This window comes from Ictidomys tridecemlineatus, chromosome 2 (genome assembly GCF_052094955.1).
Source record: "Ictidomys tridecemlineatus isolate mIctTri1 chromosome 2, mIctTri1.hap1, whole genome shotgun sequence".
NCBI lineage: Eukaryota > Metazoa > Chordata > Mammalia > Rodentia > Sciuridae > Ictidomys > Ictidomys tridecemlineatus.
Genome location: NC_135478.1, coordinates 209,373,265 through 209,393,044, shown reverse-complemented (window position 1 = coordinate 209,393,044; position 19,780 = coordinate 209,373,265). Strand labels below are relative to the sequence as shown.

The 19,780-nt window shown below is 52.7% G+C and overlaps 1 protein-coding gene and 1 non-coding gene across 2 annotated transcripts in view; one reads left to right on the top strand and one right to left on the bottom strand.

Moving 5' to 3' along the window:
- Plxna4 (plexin A4) overlaps positions 1–19,780 on the top strand; it is a 430,466-nt gene that overhangs the window by 354,289 nt on the left and 56,397 nt on the right. The window contains exons 10-14 of the mRNA XM_005331088.5: positions 1,778–1,978; positions 7,869–7,965; positions 8,397–8,587; positions 11,871–12,022; positions 16,189–16,306. Coding sequence (XP_005331145.2) covers positions 1,778–1,978; positions 7,869–7,965; positions 8,397–8,587; positions 11,871–12,022; positions 16,189–16,306 — 759 coding nt within the window. The remainder of the gene's footprint in view (positions 1–1,777; positions 1,979–7,868; positions 7,966–8,396; positions 8,588–11,870; positions 12,023–16,188; positions 16,307–19,780) is intronic.
- LOC120892105 (small nucleolar RNA SNORA28) lies at positions 5,541–5,666 on the bottom strand. The gene has a single exon (XR_005736765.2). It is a non-coding gene; the product is annotated as a small nucleolar RNA SNORA28 (small nucleolar RNA).

Below are 19,780 nucleotides of genomic sequence, written 5' to 3'. Positions count from 1 at the left end.
TTTCAGGCTGGGTACTAGTCTGTGTGTGGCTCTGCTGTTTTGTTGGGTTTATCTACTCATCCACCCGTGGACACTTGGGATGCTTCTGCCTCTTGGCTACTGTGAGCAAAGCTGCTCCGAACAAGAGTGGACAGGTATCTGCTCCAGTCCCTTCTTTCTGTTCTTTTGGAGACATGCCCAAGAGAGAAATTGCTGCTCATCCTTTAGCTGTTCACCGAGGTTAAGGTGCGGACAACCTGGAGGAAAGGAAGGGGAGGGTTGGTGTGATGGGCCTGGGGTCTCCCTCAAGCAAGCCTCCTCTGCTGGTCGGTCTGCAGCCTCTGTCCTCTGGCCCCTCCTTTCTCTTGGCTTCCCTGAGGGCTTCTCTGTCCCCTCTTCCTTTCCTGCCTCTCTGTCCCTCTATGTCCCCTGCTTCTTTTTTCCTCCTCTGTTCTTACTGGGTGACCAGGAAGGACAAAGGGTGGCCACCCCGAGTCATGGAATCGTGACTGGTTAAGATGGGTGGGGCCTGGGAGTCCCGCCTGACTCTCAAGGTGGGGACATGCCCAGGGGCCCAGGCTCATCAGCAGCTCGGCTGGAGCTGGAGCTGGCACCAGTCTCCCCAGCCTTCAGCCACACCGGGAACGACTGGCTCACCTTTGCTTTGGGTCCCAGCAGGGACAGTGGCCAGTTTCTTCATTGCCCCTGACCCCTCTGGTCGGCATCCTCCCCGCCTCCCCCCAGGGCTGGCTTTCCGCCTCACTCTGCTGGGAGCCGGAACTGGGGAGAGGGGAGCAGCCTCTGCCAAGAGTCAGCCATGAGCCCCTGATAAAGCCTCCTCAGAAAGGAGGTGGGGCCCTGGTTTTGATGTCAACCTGTCCCGTCCATGGGCCTCAGTCTTGGCCTGCACCAGATGGTGCCACAGAGGAAGGAACCCAGCAGAAACCCGCACACCCTGCTTGCGTCACATAGACCTCCTGCTGCCTGCGCCATCAGACCAGGATTCCCACCCTCCCACCCAGCTCCAGAGAAGGCAGGCACCCGCCAGCTGCCATGTGTCATCTGGGCGGACACACACCCTCCTTCCTCGGACCCCACTCTCCCCGGGTCCTCCCTGGACAGAGCTGACTGTCCCAGGAACAGGGGGCCTTGTGATCCATTCCCTCCATCGGCAGAGGCCCCGGGGCCCATGCAGCTCCAGGGTTGAGCACACCCACTGCAGGCACCTAAGAGCAGCTCCGGGGATCTTCTCAGAGGGCTGTTTCCTTGGGTTAATCAGAAGCTTCTGGACTGAAAAGGTCACTGGAACCTGTTCCAGAACCTTCCCCAATGCCAGACGGCCTCCATATGGGATGCCCGCCGCCCTCTTTAGTTGTGGTTCGGACCCGAGTTCCAGAGGCCAAGCCGAGGTCCAGGCTTGGCTCCTCTGGTCCAGCTCTTGGCTGCGGGGAACTTGTCAGACAAAGAAGCCATCCGTCTCCAGTGGACAGGGTGCCCAGGCAGCAGGCCAGTCTTTCCTGGGGAGGAGGGCTCTCAGGAGGGGACCGTAGGCGTGTCAGAGAGTCAGGGTCACAGGGGGGAAGTCTGATGAACCTGAAGAGGCTGGAGTGGCCCCGAGATGGTGACCCCAGGACCGGACGTTTCTCAGCCCCATCCCTTCCCCACACTGCCCGGCCAGGAATGAGATGGCCCTCTGGGGAGGTGTCTGGAGCAGGAGGCCATCTGAGTGCGGTCTGCAGAGGTCCCTGTTCCTTGGACTTCTGGGTGGCCCTACCTGAGCCGTGCCCTCTGTCTCCAGGACTGTCCCCAGCTGCTGCGAGTGGACAAGATCCTGGTGCCCGTGGAGGTGATCAAGCCCATCACTCTGAAGGCCAAGAACCTTCCGCAGCCCCAGTCGGGGCAGCGTGGCTACGAGTGCATCCTCAACATCCAGGGCAGTGAGCAGAGGGTGCCCGCCCTGCGCTTCAACAGCTCCAGCGTGCAGTGCCAGAACACCTCCGTGAGTGCCCCCGCCCGGGTTCAGGTCCCCCGTGTCACCCCTCTGGTTGCTACTATAATAACTGTACTTGGGGGTGTGGTCTGGGACCAAGAGAAACCCAAAGGACTTCACAAAAACACCCGCCACTTCCAGTGCTCTAGCAGGGAATAGGGTTCAGAAAGGTCAATCTACTTGCCCAAGTTTGTTCAGCATTAGAGGGGCCGAACTGATTTCCCAACCTCCAGAGCCCCAGATGTGTCCCCACTGCTTCTCAGGCGTACCTCCTGCACCTCCTCTGGCAGCCAGGCTATTTTTCTAGATTAAACCTCCAAGCAAAGGGGAGACTAAACATCTCCTGCTTCCTCACAAATCCTGAGGCTCAGCAGACCAGCCCCAAGGGTTTGGCCAAGTAATCCCCCCCCCCGCCCCCAAAACAAGAAGGGCCCAGTGGAGACAGCAAGCCTGGGCCCACGTGCCCTTCAGCAGGTACAGGAGGCGGTTTCTGACTGCGGAGAAAGCAGCCTCTTTTCCTGGGAGATGCTGCCCCAGGGGTCTGGGAGGTGCCAGGACCAAGGACAGAGTCTGAGGCCACAGTTCCCAGAGAGACGGGCACAAGTGTCCCGAGGTGCTCATGGGCCCCCTGCTGAGGCTGAGGGACAAGTGTCCCAAGATGCCTCATGGGTCCCCTGCTGAGGCTGAGGTGGTTAAACAGATGGAGGAGACCAGACAAAGGCCTGAGTGGGTCCTGCACACCATGTGGCCAGGACTCCCTTGGTGCCCTGGAGACTGAGCGTCCAGGAAGCTGGGTGGGACCCACTGCGTCCTGTTTCCTGTGGAATTAGAAGGAATTTTGGAATATGCTCAGCATTCCCTCGAAGACAGCTGCCTGACCCAAGGAACCCACAGGGGTCACAGGGGGTGAAACCAGAACCTGCCAAGGACAAGGGCACAAAGTGTATCTCCATGTCCCCAGACAGGAGAGCCCCATTTCCTCCTCCCTCGTGGGATCCCATGGGGTTCGAAGTACAGGTGCCCCAGTCAGCACCTGTGGGAACAGGACAGGGATAATTTGGCATCAGGTATTTATAGAATGCATTATATCATCAGGCAGATATAGACCTGGCAGAGTATCTTTGGATCCTGTTAACAGAGAAGACTCTAAGACACAGAGAGGGCAAACGGCCATCCCCAGATCACACAGCAAGTAAAGTGCAAATTCAGAATTTGAACCCATAGTTTTCTAAGATACCTCCTCATCAAAGCTTGGGAAAAAAATACAAACAACCACCGTGCAGAACGTCATCCCCAGCTTTGGTGTTAACCTGGGCGATCTCTAATCAGCCCAAGGGAGGATTGTGTAGAACAGATTTTCTCCTGTTTTAAATCCATGAGCAATGCAGAGCGGCTGTGTGATTGGGGGATGGGGTGGAGAGACATCCTTGGCTTTTTGATGGCAGAAGGAGGTGGGTGACAGAGGTCTCAGAGCATAGCAAAGGAAGACCGGAACAATGCCATGTGAAATTGTGGGCATCGCGCTGGGCAGCCCCACTATTTAGGGACCGGCCCTGGGCCAATGGCTGCAGGCCTAGGGGCAGGGAAGGAGAAGTGGGCGGGCCATAGCATCCCAGCTGCGGGAGGGAGCCACTGCGGGTGTGCCTGGCCTACTTTAGACCCAGACTCCTGGAAAAGGTCAAGTGCTGCTAATAATAGAGCCTGCAGCCTCCCCTAAGGCCTGGCAGCACAATCGAGGGGCTGTAAAGGGCATCTGGCAGGCTGGAGTGCTGGTCAGCAGGCCTGGCGCTCCGGGCCCAGCTTCCACCTGGCGAGGGCCTCACATTCTCCAGGCACTTGAATTGACCATGAGAGGTGGGGAAGGGAGCGTGTCCCCTTCCTGCTTTCTGGGACCTCCACCGAGACCCGCCGAGCCCTGGGGAGTCTGAGAGAGAGGGACTGGCATCTTATATGCCGTGATGTTGTTGGGTCTTGTTCATTCCAATGGCAGAACTTTCCAGCAAGGTATCTCCGAGCTCAGGACAAAGGAAGACTCAGAAGCAAGAATGTCTCAATTATGGAGAGTTCTCCTCTGTCTTAGACGGGAGAGAAGCTGCGGGTCCCACTTTCCTGAGGTAATGGGTAGAGTCATCCATTAGCCTGGCCGTGGAGGACCAGACCGTGATTGAGACACTTAACCTCCTGGCCTCCGGGAGCCCGTGACCTGTCCTGCCCCGCTGCAGTGCTGGGCTTTGTGCAGATTAACTGTCTGCTGATTACAGAGAGCTATATAAATGCTAAGTGGAGTGGAGGGGAGTGAGTCTGGGGGATGGGAGGCAGGGCTCCAAGCTGTCCAGTGTTGAAAGAGACAGCACCTGCCCGCCAGCTCCCGCAGGGTTGCAGGTCATGCTGGGAGAGAGAGGGCCTCCAGAATGACAGTGACTTCCCCAGAGACCCAGGAGGCGGCGGCGAGCACCCGGGGTTAATGACTTCTCCATCTTTCATAGTTGTGATCCCAGAAATGGGGGAGAGAAAGAGAAAGCCAGGCCCAACATGTTGGATCCTTTAAGTCCCTGTGATTTTCAATTTTCTTTGAAAGGAAAATGCATCCACATGTGCACACACACGCACACCAAGACCACACGAGCATCCTCACAAGTGTCTGGCACACAAGTGTCTGGCACACGGCCACTCGATGAATAGGTGCTGCTTTATTCACAGACACATAAACACAGGCAGCAGGGACACCATTGTACACGGCGTCCCCAGGTGTGTACACACACACACGTTAAAATACATAATGATATTTGGGAGCCCAGACTGTGTGACAGGCCAATGCTCACGGTAATTCTTGGAGGTGCGTACTGTTTCTTAATTCTCACTGTGCAAATGGAGAACCTGAAACTTGGATGATGTGCTCACATTCACGCAGCCAGTTACAGCCAGATCTGCTTTGTGGCTGTGTGTTTGTGTGTGTGTGTGAGAGAGAGAGAGAGAGAGAAATGGGGTGGGGGGAGTACGCATTTAGGGCCATACAGATAACACAGCCATACGCACTGAGCCTTTCCCAGATCAGCATGGTGTGCCCAGATCTTGGCACGCATGCGCATTCATTTTTTTTCCTTCCTTCAGGGATTTCATCCTTCCGGAGAGGGTTCTGAGGGTCCATTCACAGTTGACTGACTTGTCCCCAGTCATCCCATGCTGCTTGTAGTTTGGGTCCCAGTCAGACCAGGTCTGAGAGGCAGAGACGGGCTCTAGTCCTGACCTAGCGACCAGCAGCAGCCCCCCAGGAGCCAGAGCCCTACTGCTCCTCCTCCTGGGATCCCAAGGCCAGGACCCCCTCTCCCACTGGGGCCTTCCTGGGGGGGAGGTGCGAAGGTGGGAGGAGGTGAGAACCTGGCTGGAGGAGGAAGGAGGCCTGCAGTGCTCTGGCTCCTTCTCCCACACACCTGCCCTCCGCGGGGCCAATCTCCTGCCTCCCTGCCATTTGCAGATGGGATTCTCAAACTGTAGTCAGCACCAGAACCACAGAGGTGCTCTCTCAGGTTTGTTTGGGGTTTTGTTTGTTTGTTTGTTTGTTTGTTTTTACACTGTTTAAGTCTATATAACAGCTTGTCTCGTGGAGGAAAGAACGCAGGAATATGTTAGAATCTCGTGCTATAGCAAGCTCAAATTGTGTCAGACAGTTTTGGTCGTCTGCCACAGAGTGTTGCTTGCAATAGGTGCTTTCCTGAAACGTTCTCCGTCTCCAGAGAGTCGAATTCAGCAGATCTACGGTGGAACCTTGGGATCTGCATCTTGGAGTCATTAGTCTACTCTGTGTGGTCAGAAGTTTATGAGAAAACTGAGAACGACTTGGGGTGACCCAGCTTGGCCCAGATGTGGAGAGTTAACCTCTGGAGAGTTGATTACAGCAGTTCCCCTCTCCCCCCCACACACACTGTATACATAGTTGCTCTTTCCATGGTATCTGTCTAAAATATTATATGGAAAACTTCAAAACTAAATAATTTATAAGTTTTAGATCATATGCCTTTCTGAATAGCATAATCAAATCTCAGGTCTTCCCTCTCCAGCTCACCTGGATGTAAATCATCCCTTTGACTTGTGTGTCTATGCAGTAAATGCTACCTGCCTGGTAGTCACTTAGTATCCCTGTTGGTTATCAGCTGGACTGATGGATGAGTTCTCAGTTGAATTATTGAGGGATCGAGAGAGATCACATTAATATACTTTTTATTATAATACATTGTTTTATGTTCTATTTTATTAGTTAATATTGTTAATTTATTGCTGGGCCTCATTTATAAATTAAACTTTATTAGAGGTATGTATCCATAGGGGGAAAAATATATATAAATCAGGTTTGGTGCGATCTGAGGTTTCAGACATCCCCTGGGGCTCTTGCAAAGTATCCCCTGTGATAAGGGAGACTAAACTGAGTTACGTAATGATCAAAGTCCCTGCTGTAACTTCTGCAGGATGGAGGCAGGAGGTGGGGGGGGGGGCCTTGCTTTATTCTGTGGGCCCAGGTGGCCTCAGTCACAAGAGGGGTTTTGCGTGTATGGTACACTGCAGACCACCTCCGTTGTGGGAAAGACTGTGAACGTGGCTCCTGGGCTGGGGATATGTTAGCAGGGCATTTTGTGTACAAGAGTAGAGCCTGAGGAAACCTAGACACACATCTGACTTACGTTGTTTAGGAGAATGTCACAGCATATTCACATTGTGGAACATTTTGTAACTCGGGGACTCAGAAATTTCTACCATTTCGGGGAGATTATGCCATCTCCTTAGACGCTTTTTCAAATAAGCTGTAGACTTATTCTTGGCCAGAGGTGGAAGCATTGACTCAGGCCCCTGAGATTCTCCCCAGGCTGAATTCCCAGTGCCTGTGGCTGTCACCTCCTCCTCCTCAGAGAAGGTCTGCAGCCAGCTTGGAGGAGGGAGAGTATCAATTACCTCCCATGGTGTCCCCCAGCACCCTCCCCAGCCCAGACGCTCCAAACCCTAAGTATTGAGTTTAATAAGTCCGTTGGCTTTGCAAACACAAGTTCAAAATAAGTCCCCTGACTGAACCCCTTTCAACCAATTGCCAGCCCTCAGCCCCTCTTGTACAGAAAATCTGTCTCAGTTCCTTTCCTTCATCCCACCGCCTGTGGCGAGCAAAGTCTGGAGGAATGATGAGAAAATCACCAGGTAGGGACTGGAAATGCTGCCCTGAGCAGGCTTTGCTCCCCTTTGCTCACCTTCTTTCTTTGGGCCCTCAGCAATGCGTCTTGTCCTAGGGCAGAGCAGGGACTGGCCTGCCTGGGGCTGCCCCTGTGACTTCACCCTGAGCCAGGCCCACCCTACCTCACTCTCTTAGCCATCACCCAGCCAGGGGGGCTTCAGGTCCTGAGAATAGCCAGGTGGGGGACAGGATGAGGAGCCCCTTGCAGGCCCAGGAAGCCGGGCCGTGCCTGGCTTTAGAGTATCGCCCAGATTCTGAGGCTGGGGTCCCTGCAGGATTTTCCATCCCTCCACGCTCTGAAGCTCCCATCTGGTCCTCTTCTATCATGTTCTCAGACTCTGGTCCCCTTAAGAGTGGAACCCCCTCATTCCTGCTCTCTGCAGCTACCCCCCCCTTCCTGGTTAGACTTCCTGGGGAAAGCCCAGGTGGGTAGGACCCACGGGGTAGGAAAGGGCTCCATCCAGCCTTCTCCTGGAGCCAGCCGCACAGGTCGGCTCCCTGCTGTCTTCCACACCCTCTGCTTGCCCACACTGCCCATTCACACTGCGCATGGGAGTTACACACATACACGTGTGTATGCAAACAAGGTCCTGGCCAGTTCCTGGCCTGTGGACCCCTGAGGGCCTGAGGATGAGTCTTCAGGCCTCCCTAGAGATGTCTCTTTTCTTCCTGGCCTGGCTGCAGTATTCCTATGAAGGGATGGAGATCAACAACCTGCCCGTGGAGTTGACGGTCGTGTGGAATGGGCACTTCAACATCGACAACCCAGCTCAGAATAAAGGTGTGTGTGGGGGGGGCAGGGACCTGGGGGGTGGAAGCCAGGGTGGGGGCAGAGCAGAGGGCTCTTGGGCAGGTTTCATTATGCCCCCGACTCCTTGCCGCTGTCTGTCTCCCTAGGACTCTGAGCCCTTCCTTTGCCGCCTTGCCACCACCCACACTTCCTTGTTCCTTCTTGGGCACTGGCTGGTGGCTTCAGGGCAGGAGTGGAGTGAGTGAACTTGCTGAGCAGAGCTGCCGAGTGAATGGAGACCCCGCAGCCCCCTGTTGACTCCTCTGTGCAGGCCTAGGCTGCCTTGTTTGTCTTCTCTGTGTGGCTAAGGGGACGAAGCTGCCCTTGGGTCCCCTCACTCCGTCCCAGGCTGGGACTGACCTGCTCCCTGGCTGCCCCCTTCCCTCCTCCCATCTGAAGCCTCTTGCCCTTGCCCTCCGCAGTCTACCTCTACAAGTGCGGGGCCATGCGGGAGAGCTGCGGGCTGTGCCTCAAGGCCGACCCAGACTTCGAGTGTGGCTGGTGCCAGAGTCCAGGCCAGTGCACCCTGCGCCAGCACTGCCCTGCCCACGAGAGCCGCTGGCTGGAGCTCTCAGGCGCCAACAGCAAGTGCACGAACCCCCGCATCACAGAGGTGAGCCTGAGTGGGCATGCGCCAGGTCGCCAAGCCGCACCCTGGAGGGGGAGCTGGGGGGCCCTGATGACCCCACCTGGACATGGTGCCAGTCACCACCAGGTGGACACGGATGCTCTGGCTGGCTGGGTGCATCCTCAGTTTCCTTCCCAGCTTCCCCAGAACCTTGTTCAAAGCCCCTTCCCTTTCCAAGGGAGTCGAGGGGCCTCACTGTCCAGCTGGAGTCTCCACGTGGAATGGGTTGGAAAGGACACAGTTCTTGTCACCCCCTCCCTGAGTCTCTGTGAGTCTCTGTGGCAAGGCTGGGAAGCTTCTAAATTGCAGCCAAAGAGTAGAGGCTGCACAGGATTCCAAGGGGCAGAGCCCAGCCCTGGGTGGGGGGGACAGGTGGCCTTGGAGAAGACTCAGGACTCACCCAAAGCAAGATATGAACTATAGGAGCAAAACCAGATTTGGGCACAGTTCAGGAGGGCCTAGGGGTGCAGGCCTTAGAGCCAAGACCCAAGAAAGGAGGACAGGGCAAGGCTAGACGTGAGGCTGTGGATCTGGGCTGCCAGGTGACTGCTAGGTGCCTTGGGGCTATGCATCAGCCCCTCCATGCCTCCCCTTCCTCTCCTGTGTTGCCACAGGACAGTTACGAGGAGTGCTGAGCATACACTGTGCATGTCCAATGCTCCCCAGCTCCATGCTGAGCCCTTGGAATCTCTGGCTTCTCCCGCCTCCTTGGTCATCCCCATCATATGAAAATCACTGCAAGGATGTCTAAGCCCAGGAAATCGCTGGCCCCATGGTTTATGTAGATAGCTATGTCTCCTTACCGCCCCACTCACACTCTTGGCAGAAGGTCCCCCTTCCTGCTGAGGCTGGAGTTTCTTGTACCTCCCTTAAAATCAGGAGGAGAGGTGCATGTCTCTACTCCTCAACAATGGGACCAGGTCTCCTAGCCGTGTTCCTAGCACCCAGCCCAGCTCCTTGGCTTGTGGGTGGCTGTCTTCCCCCATATACCTTATCATCATTCTTCTTCTACTCATGCCTCTGTCCCTGCTGCCCTTTTTTATGAGGACGCCAATCAAATTGGACTGAAGTCCACCCTGATGACCCTCCCCCTTTAAACTAGATAACCTCTGTGAAAACCCTACTAAGGGATTATTAGGATTATTCCACATAGGTATTTGTGGGGGAGGTGGGGACACACATAAATGCTCCATACTTGCCAAGGCCAGGGTTGCTATCACCCTTTCCCAGACAAAGGGACCCAGTGTTCAGAGGTGCATATTTGCTCTGACCACAATGTAAAGAAAATGTCCCTGCTCCCAGGTCTCCGGAGCGCTGGGTTACCATCCTCCAGTGCGCACCCACTCACAAACCACGCACACCAGGCACGTGTCAGAGCACCAAGGGTCTCGGCTTTTGTGAATGAACAGCCTCACCCAGCAAAGTGGCTTCCCAACGTGCCCCTTACTCTCCACCTTCCTGGTCTGCACACTGGGATTCGCTCTCAGCTCTGCTTCCGTTTCCTGAGTGGGGAAGAATCTAAACAATGCCACCAGGAGGGGGATGAGAATATTGGCACCTTGAACCTGCAGACCTGGAGCAGGAGGGCAGGCGGACACCCCTCTATTGACTGCCCCTGGCCCCATACCCAGGCCATGCCGTCTGCTCTCCTCCACAGCCCACCCCACCCTGCACCTCCTCCGAGGAGCTGCCGCTCCCATTCCCTTAATGAGAAGCCCTCCCTGGGGCTGTGGTGCGTGGCGACTCATGGTGTGTTGGGCCCAATTGGTGTGACTAGCTTTCTTCTTGGCCTGGGTCCAAGAAAATCACAGGGAAGAGACAGCAAATTAAACAGATCTCCTGCGAGGGAGGCTGTCCCTTCTCCCATCCTGGCGTCCATCCTCCAGGGAACCTGCACTGGGCAGAGATAAACCTCCTTTTACGGGATGACAGGTCAGCGCGGAGTGTCTGTGGACAAAGCTGCCAGGCACCAGGGGTGTACTAGGGACCCACCATCTGGGCAGGCACCGGGGAAAAACCTAGATGCCCCCCACAGAAATGGGCCCGTGCCTCCCAGAAGGCTCTTTTCCCACTCCAGTGGGGCCACGCTATGTGAACCGTCACACCCACGTGCAAGCTCGCTCACAGACACGTGTGCTTGCGTGGGGGAAGCACAAGCTGCCGTCCTGTCAAAGTTGCCACTCAGGGACAGCCCAGCCTAGGGTCTTCTGCTTCCCCAACTTTACTCCCACCCCAAGAGGGAGCATCAGTTGAGATCCTTGCTTGATGGGAACAGGAGAATGTGCTGCGCTAGAGGGTCCCACTGTTCTGCTGGGCCATGACCCACACAGGACTCAGAGGCCCCGGAGTGGGAAGGAGTCTGCTCTAGAATATGAACTACAGGAGGTCACAGTGGCCCTTGTTAACTGAACTTCAGCCCCTGCCTCAATGCAGGCCGTTGGTGGTGGAATCCTAACCTTCCACCCTGGGTTTTAACACCAACGGTGACGTCACTGGGAAAGCCAGCTGTTTTGCCCAGTGTTCCAGGATAATGTCTAAATTAAACCTGTCTCCAAGAGAAACCAAGCCAAACCATGAGGGCAAGCAGTGACAAATGCTCCGATGATTCCAGAAAGAAGCTGAACTTGGTGTGGTTTTCAACATAGCCGTAATCCACAATATGGTGCTGCCAGTAACAAGGCCACCGAACAGTGAGAGTTGGTCCCTGCTCCCAGAGACACAGGGTCTGAAAGGAGGGGCAGGGCATCTAAAGGATGAGAAACCAGACACAAGCAATCCTTGTCATGAAATAGCAAAAGGAGCCTTGGAATTTTAGGGGGGAGTGAGGGGGGGCATCTGGATATGGGAAGGTGGCATTTGAGAAGAACCTGCAAAGGTGGGTGAAATGATCCTAGGTGGGATGGCTGATAGGAGGATTTTATTTTCCTTGAGAGTGGAACCAATATCAGAAAATTCTAGAAGGCTTCAGTGCTGATTTTCTGTGAATTACCCAGTGACAATGCAGTCACTTTCCATCCCCTCCTCTCTTCTGTGGGATGGGAAGATGTACCAGGGACTTTGAACCCAGCTCCTAAGACCATGCACAAACCCTGACTGCTGTGTCCAGGGCCTTGGCCCATTGGTAGCCCCAGATCTCAGGTGCCCCTGTGGATTGGACCCATCAAGGAATCAGGCACCACTGAGAGAAGAGCTGGTCACACCCCCCAGTCCCACAAGCAAGGGAGTGGCTGTGCTCTTAGGCCCTTACAATCATTCCTCTTCCCTGCAGATAATTCCAGTGACAGGCCCCCGGGAAGGGGGCACTAAGGTCACCATCCGAGGGGAGAACCTGGGCCTGGAATTCCGGGACATTGCCTCCCATGTCAAAGTGGCCGGTGTGGAGTGCAGCCCCTTGGTGGACGGCTACATCCCTGCAGAACAGTGAGTGAAAGCCACCCGAGGTGTGGGGACAAGCAGGAGGGGAGGGAGGAGCAGTCAGTGCAGAGCACCCCTTGTCCAAAACGTTTGGAGCCAGAAGTGTTTCCAATTGGGGATTTTTCGTGTTGTGCAATATTTGCCTGTACATAATGGGATATCCTGGGAATAGGACCCATTTCTAAACAGGAAATTTATTTATGTTTTATATATAGCTTAGACACAGAGGCTGAAGGTTTATGCGATATTTTAAGTAATTTTATGCATGAAACAAATTTCATGGTGTGGAATTTTCTACTTACGACCTCATCTCAGCAGTCAAAGCTTTTCACATATTGGAGCATTTCAGAATTTGGATTTTCAGATTAGGGATGCTGCCTTAGGAACAACTTGTTCACCGATGGACGGTCTCAGACTGTGGTGGAAGAAAAGGAAGACAACCCTAACATTCTAGGGTGTGGGGTAGCTCCCCAACTCCCCACCATCTGCAATAGCTAGCTGCCAGAACAGCCCAGCAAACACCACTATGAAGTGTGTACCAGCACAGCGGAATCTGTATGCCACGCCATCTTACTGCCCCTCCTGGAGGGTGACCTTACCACCCATCCTATGTGCATCAGTTATTGTCTCTTGGCAAGGTCCCCCTTAGGTACATCAGTGCAGTTAGCAAATCTGCAGGCTGGGTCTTGCCTGGATTTAGTGATTCCCAACCACCAGTGCTGCTGTCTTCAATTCCTCCTGATTTCCATCAGGGGCTTCCCAAGGCGTTCAGAGCAGACATGATGATTTATCACTCCAGTTCTCACCTCCTGGCCTATCCTTGCACAGTTACCATACAATCTTCCTATGACTCCTACAGCTTTCTGAGACCTTCCTAGAACCAAACTGAAGCAAGTTCCTACCAATATGTTGTGATTTGGTAAAGTATCATCTCCCCTACTTTGGGTCTACATAACATATCGAAAATGTTTTTATAGAGTCACATGATTAAAATACTCTGATAGTAGTTAGATCCATGGAATAAGATAAAAGACCCAAGATAAGAATCCTGATAATACAAATTTAGTATGTGATAAAGGTGACATTTCAAACTGGCAAGATCATTCAATAAATGATGCTGATTAACACCCTGAACAAAGTACAATATCAGGTGCTTATTTCACAGTACACACCAAAAAAAATTTCAGATGGATTAAAGAATTAAGCATAAAAATGTAACTGTGAAAGGATTAGAAGAAAATACAGGTGAGAATTTATTTGATTTCAGGAAGGGGAAGATGATCTAAGTATCGCTGCAAAAGAAGACATAGGTTAGGGGATTTGAGTACATAAAACTTTAAAATTGAACATTAAAAATTACTGTAGGCAAAATAAAAATGCAAATGATTATATTCATTTAATTAAAAATATGAGATAGTATGTCCTTTCATGATTAAATTATTTAATTAGAAATATGAGATAGTATGTCCTTTCATGATTAAGAGAGTTTTCTTAACATATAAAAAAGTGTTATAAATAAAAAGGCAAATATCAGAAAATGAGCAAAGAACGTGTGTGTACTTTTAAGATGTACAAAGAACCCAAAAGCATATGAAATGCACATTAAAACAATGAAAAACAATTACAAAAGGTCAATATTCATTGTAGATTCAAGGCATAGGAAGTGACAGTCTCATGTAATCCTAGTAGGAGGGTAAATTGGGACAGAATTTCTAAAAGGCAGTTGGAAATATGGGTCAAAAGTCTTCAGGTTGGTACCACACTTCTAGAGCTTTCCCTAAGTAACCAGACTGCTCTGAGTGGTGCAATTTGCAGGGAAGGGATTGTGTACATACAACACATGCTTTTATGTACTTTCCATATTTTCTTATACCAAGAAGATATTAATTACAGTATCAAGACAGAAAGTTATGTGTTTTTGCCAGACATTTCTTCAGAAGTTCTTTCTAAGAGAAATATAAAACTTAAAACTTAGAAACTACAAAGTAAAAAAACAACCAATTTAACCAATTTAAACTTTAGTGTGGCCAAAAATATTGGGGAAAAAGGTGAAAAATGACCAACAGCAGAAAATAATTGCAATTTTCATAACAGACAAAAGTTAATACTCTTAGTTCAGAAGTTTCTACAAAAGATAACTCAGCTGTAAAAGAGAGAGCTTCAACAGAAAAATTCAAGGGAGGCCATGTAAGATCAAAACCAGACAAAAAAATGTGCAGCCCAACTAGTAATCAGGGACATCAAAATTAAAATGAGATATTTCTTCCCTAGTAGATTGGAAAATTTTTTTTCAAAGGATTGATGATATCTAGCATTGGCTAAAAGAGGGGACCACCAACAGCAGTGTAAATTGGCACAGCTTTTCTGGAGCATCATTTGATTCTACCATCAATGTTTCTTGCATAAACCATTTAACCCAGCAAACTCCCTTCCGAGAAGCCTATTCTAATAAATGTATGACACACACAAATGCGGATATAAGTTCACTCATTTTGTAGCATTCTTTGAAGCAGAAGAAAAAAATCAGGATAATTAAATGTCCATCAATAGGAAGAAGGTTACATAAATGATAGTACATCCATACAAAATACCGCAAAGCTGTTAAAAAAAATAAAGCATATCTATGCATATAGGGACATGAGGGAGAAAGTCTATACTGTACTGTTGGGTAAAAACAGAGGTATAGAGAAGAGTGAGCATACAGTGTTTTGCTTTTATCCTTAAAAGCATGTTTCTATATATTATAATACATATATATGTACATAATTGTATATATGTGCGTATATATATTACTTATGTTTATGTGTGTGCATGCATATAAAACATTTACATTTACACACAAAGCATATGTAAATGCACGTTTCTTGGGGTTCATGCCACTTTGGTTCCAATACCCCCTGCAGATACCTGAGTTTGTGGATACTCAACTCCCTTCTGTAAAAAGGCATGGTCTTTGCAACAGGCATCCTCCTTTTTACCTTAAATCTCTTTTAGATTACTTATAGTACCTAAAACAATGGAAATACTATGTAAATAATTCTTCTACTGTATTGTTTAAGGGAAAAGACAAGAAAAAAGTCTGCACATGTTCCATTCAGATGCAATTTTGGGGGGAATATTTTTGATCCACAGTTGGTTGAATCCGTAGCTGTGGTCCATGGATACGGAGGGCTAACTATACATATTTGGGCAAGCAACATAGCTTTTCTTCTTTTTTTTAGCGGGGGGTGGTGTGGGTGGAGAGTACTAAGGATTGAACTCAGGCTCTTGACCACCGAACCACACCCCCAGCCCTATTTTGTGTTTTATGTATTTAGAGACAGGGTCTCACTGAGTTGCTTAGCACCTCGCTTTTGCTGAGGCTGGCTTTGAACTCACGATTCTCGTACTGCAGTCTCCTGAGCCACTGGGATTACAGGTGTGTGCCACTGTGCCTGGCCACGACCTAGTGTTTTCTGTGCCTCAGTTTCTTCACTTATAAAATGGGGAATATGTGTGTGTGTGTTTGTATATGTGTGTGTGTGTGTGTGTGTGTATAAAAGATATAAGTATAAATATGCATGTCTCCAAGGAGATATACACACACACACACACACACACATTATATATACATATACGCATACACCCATATATACACACAGACATATATGTATGTATATATACTCCCCAACATACACACACATACATCTCTCTGTCCATCCTGGCAGTTGGGTTGACTGGGAGCAGAAAGTACATCACTGAGGCAGCCCAAGCACTGGGCCTAGGGAGCTCCCAGATGAGGGCCTGAGAACCTTAGGTCAGCACCAAGGTCTGTGTCTGACTTGCTAGGGGCCCGTGGGTAGGTCATTGCACCTCTCTGGGCTCTGCCAGCTGTTTCCTAAACTGTTTAGCTAAAACTTTGCCACCACTCTCCAAACCATCGAGAGGCCAGACATGAATTAAGGGCTAAGTGTCTGGGATCAGAGTTACTCAGACCCTCTGCAGGATCCTTCAAAAGGTTCCCAGTTCCTGAGAGTCAGGAGGAGCCCCTGAAGGGGGCAGCCAGACGCCTCCCACCCCCTCCCTGCTGGTCCCTGAGATCCTACTCAAAGTGAGTAGCTCTGCAGGGGCTGCAGTGTCCAGGGTCAGGGCCGGGGGCTCGTGGCTCATGGGGTCTCTCCTGTCCTCTGCAGGATCGTGTGTGAGATGGGAGAGGCCAAGCCCAGCCAGCACGCGGGCTTCGTGGAGATCTGTGTGGCTGTGTGCCGGCCGGAGTTCATGGCCCGCTCCTCGCAGCTCTATTACTTCATGGTGAGTGCTGCTGGCCACACACATTTCACAACCATCATGGCTGGGCCCCCTAAAACTCTCTAGAACTCTGGGCAGATGTGGGACAAGGGCTCCCTGCAAGCCCCCCGGCATTCCTGTAGCCATGGAAGCACAGACTTTGATGTCCACAAGACCCAGTCTGAAGTCCAGCTGAGCCTGGAGCCTGGCTCCTGGCGCCAGGTCAGCTGCTGGAGCCCTGGGGGTCCCCGGGTTCCTTTGTGGCTGAATGGCTGGGTCACACTGCAGGTGGTACTGTCGGCACATGGCCACTCGGTCTCTTCAGTTATAAAATGGGGACAATGATAGCATCTGTGAAGATTGCATCCAATCTTCCTATTCCTTCTAGTATCATTTCCTTGATGATTATCCTCCATGATTGCCACCATTACTGCTGGGCCCTGGCCTTCCCCTGTCCACCCCGGCCCCATTATGCCCCGCCCTCCACCCTCCCTCACTGTCACCCTGCCCTCCCTCCTCCAGGTCCTTCCCTAGCCCTGCAGCTCCTCTCCCCACTCCCACCTGCACACCCACGCCATCTCCTTCCCCACACCCCACCCGCCCACCCCTGTCCCTCCCATGGCCTCTCTGCAGATCTCAGTGCAGGCCACTGTCCTGGAATCCCCTGCAGCCTGAACCTTCCTGTCCCGGCAAGGGCTGCCTGGCCAGTGGTTTGGGGGGATGCAGGGACCTCTGCAGATCTCTTGGCTTTGTCATTAAGGGGACGGTGGAGACAGGAGCACATCACATGCCGGGTCACACACGCCCATCGTTTCCCAATCCAAACTTCTCAGGTTAATGACGGTGGTGAGGTTGGGATTTCCTCGGGATTCGGAGCTGCTTTGGGCAACTGGAAACCTGGGTGATGGGTTTTCCTGTCTGGGCACCGAGTACTCTGAAGTGCTATGGGGATTCTGCGTTCCCTCCCCCCTCCTGCCTTCCCTCCCCCCTCCTTCCCAGCCTGTCTTCCTTCTCCCCCTCCCTCCTTCTTCCTGGTCCTTCTTCCTTCTCCCTTCACCTGGCAGCCATTTATGGCCCTGCACAGGGCCTCTTGCTAGATTTTCTGATTGATACTTGTTTGATCAAGTTCACATTCTGATAATTGGATGGTCCTGGCTACGGGGGCTTCAGAGACGCTTGATCCTGGCACAGCCCATCCCCCCCCACCCCGATGTCCCAGCCTAGATGGGGGGTGCAGGACTCTTCATGCACAAGGACTTGAGGACAGACTCCGATTTGACAGGGCAGGGCCTCAGATAAAGGCGGCCCGGACGCCCTCCCCACCTGGCCTGCCGCAGCTCCTCCCCAGCCCCTGCTCTGGGAAGCCAACCTCCCTCCTGGACACCAGTGGCTGTCACTCAATACGCACAAGTGACACCTGCCAGGTATTGGGCATGAAATGTGGCTCTGACTGCCACCTGGCAGCCAGGAGAGGAGGGAGTGAACCACTGCAGGCCACGGGAGCCCGGGCTTCCCCCGCCAGTCAGCTGGCCAGATCCTCCTTGCCCTGTGCCCCTTGTCAATGGCCCTGGGACGGCCGACAGGACCAGAGCAGCCTCCACCTGTCCAGGCCCCTGTGGGCTTTGGACTTCTGCTGCCCGTGCCGAGTGCCTCCTGGGATCTCTCACCTCAGTGACCTGCTCAGAGGACATGGCAGCTATCATGTCCCTGTAGCCCAGACAGGCTGTCATTCCCCACGGACCTGTGTCCTCTGCTCTTGCCTGTTTCTGCTGGTGGCCTGCCCCTGGCAGCCCACACTCTGGGCTGGTCAACTGGTCCAGCTTCATTCCTGACATGATCCTCACCATGTCCTGGAGTCTTCCTCTTCCTGTTCTCTTTGTCCCCATGTGACCTCCTTAAATCTTTCCTCTGCCCTTGGTCTGAGCCCATCTTCCCCCATGAAAGAGCCTCTTATCCTGGGAGCCCCACCTGGAGGTTGCTGCTGCCTGTCAGGTGCCGTCCTGGATCCTAGATGGATTTCTGTGCCTCAGCACTGCCTGAGCCTCTTCCCTTCCCATCTCCTTTCCTGGTGGCACCAAGCCACCTCGTCCCCCTTTTCAGAGCCTGCCTGTGTCCCACTCCTTGGCCTCTGAATCTGTAGGCCTGTGCTGGGGAGGCCGCAGCCCCTGCGCTCCCCACCCTCACGGGGTCCTGGGCATCTCCGGCACAGCCCTCCGGTGGTTCAGCTTCTGGCCAGTGAGCCTGTGCAGGTGAGGCTGGGGCTTTATTTCTTTGCTAACACCTGGCGTGCGTGGGCACTTCTTTTTCCCTTTTTTTTTTTTTTTTTTTTTTTTTATACCAGGGATTGAACCCAAGGTGAGCCACTGAGCCACATCCCAAGCCTTTTTTTGTATTTATTTTGGAGTCAGGGTCTCATGCAGTTGCTCAGGGCCTCGCTAAGTTGCTGAGGCTGGCTTCGAACTCAAGATCCTCCTGCCTCAGCCTCCCAAGCTTCTAGGATTACAGGCACGTGCCTGGCAGTATGTGGGCACTCCTGACTTGACCGTGCTCATTACCCTCCAGACCCTAACCCAGATGCCCTTGCCCCTCCTAGTTAAGCCAGACTGCAAGCAGGATACAAGTGCTCCTTGGTCAGAAAGCTCCCCAGTGGCTCTAACCTGCAGCCCAGGCCGAGGATCTGACCAGGAGGGACCATGTTCATTGAGTAGCCACCACATTTCCTTTTGCTCTCCTCTCTGTCCTAACTCTTCTAAGAGCAGGCGTGGTAGACTTGGCCCCTCAAGCCCAGCCCTGCCTGCAGATCCTGTCTGACCTGGAGCAGGGTGTGGTGGAATCTAGGGCATGAGAGGAAGCCTCAAGCAGGAAGCTGTGGAAAGGCAGGGTTGGTCCCAGGCAGCTCCCCTGTGCATCTCGGGCAGAGGGCTTTCCCGGCACAAGGCTGACATCGTGACCAGAAGATGGGACTTGAGGGAGGGAAGAGAAGGGGCTGAGGAGGAGGAGAGAGGGAGCAGGGAGCCACCAGGAAAGCCAAGAACAACTCCCACAGGACAAACAGAACTAGGCTTGGTCCACTGGATCCTGGGCGCAAAGACGCTGCCACTTTCTATGGGGGGGACTCCTCTGGGGACCTGTCCTGGTGCCACATGTTCCCTGAGGAAGACGTCCGGGGAGGGGGACGTGCTAGAGGACCCAGCCTTCTGGAGCTGAGTCACAGAGCCCCCTGTGCAGGCTCCGAGGGTTCCAGGGGGATGAGGTGCCCGGGTCCCCTCGAGTCTCCTCACACCCATGAGAAGGGACACAGTCTTTCTCTGTCGCGCTTCCAGACACCCGGGGCTCTCGTTGCCTTCTGCTCAGCCAAGTGGCTTGTCGGGAACTCTCACCCCCGCAAAGGGCCTCTCCTCTGGAGGCCTGGGGCAGCCGAGATCTCTTCCCCAGGGGACCTGGTCCGTCGGGGCAGGTGAGGGCCACCCTTCTCAGTGCCCTTCCTCAGTTTCCCTG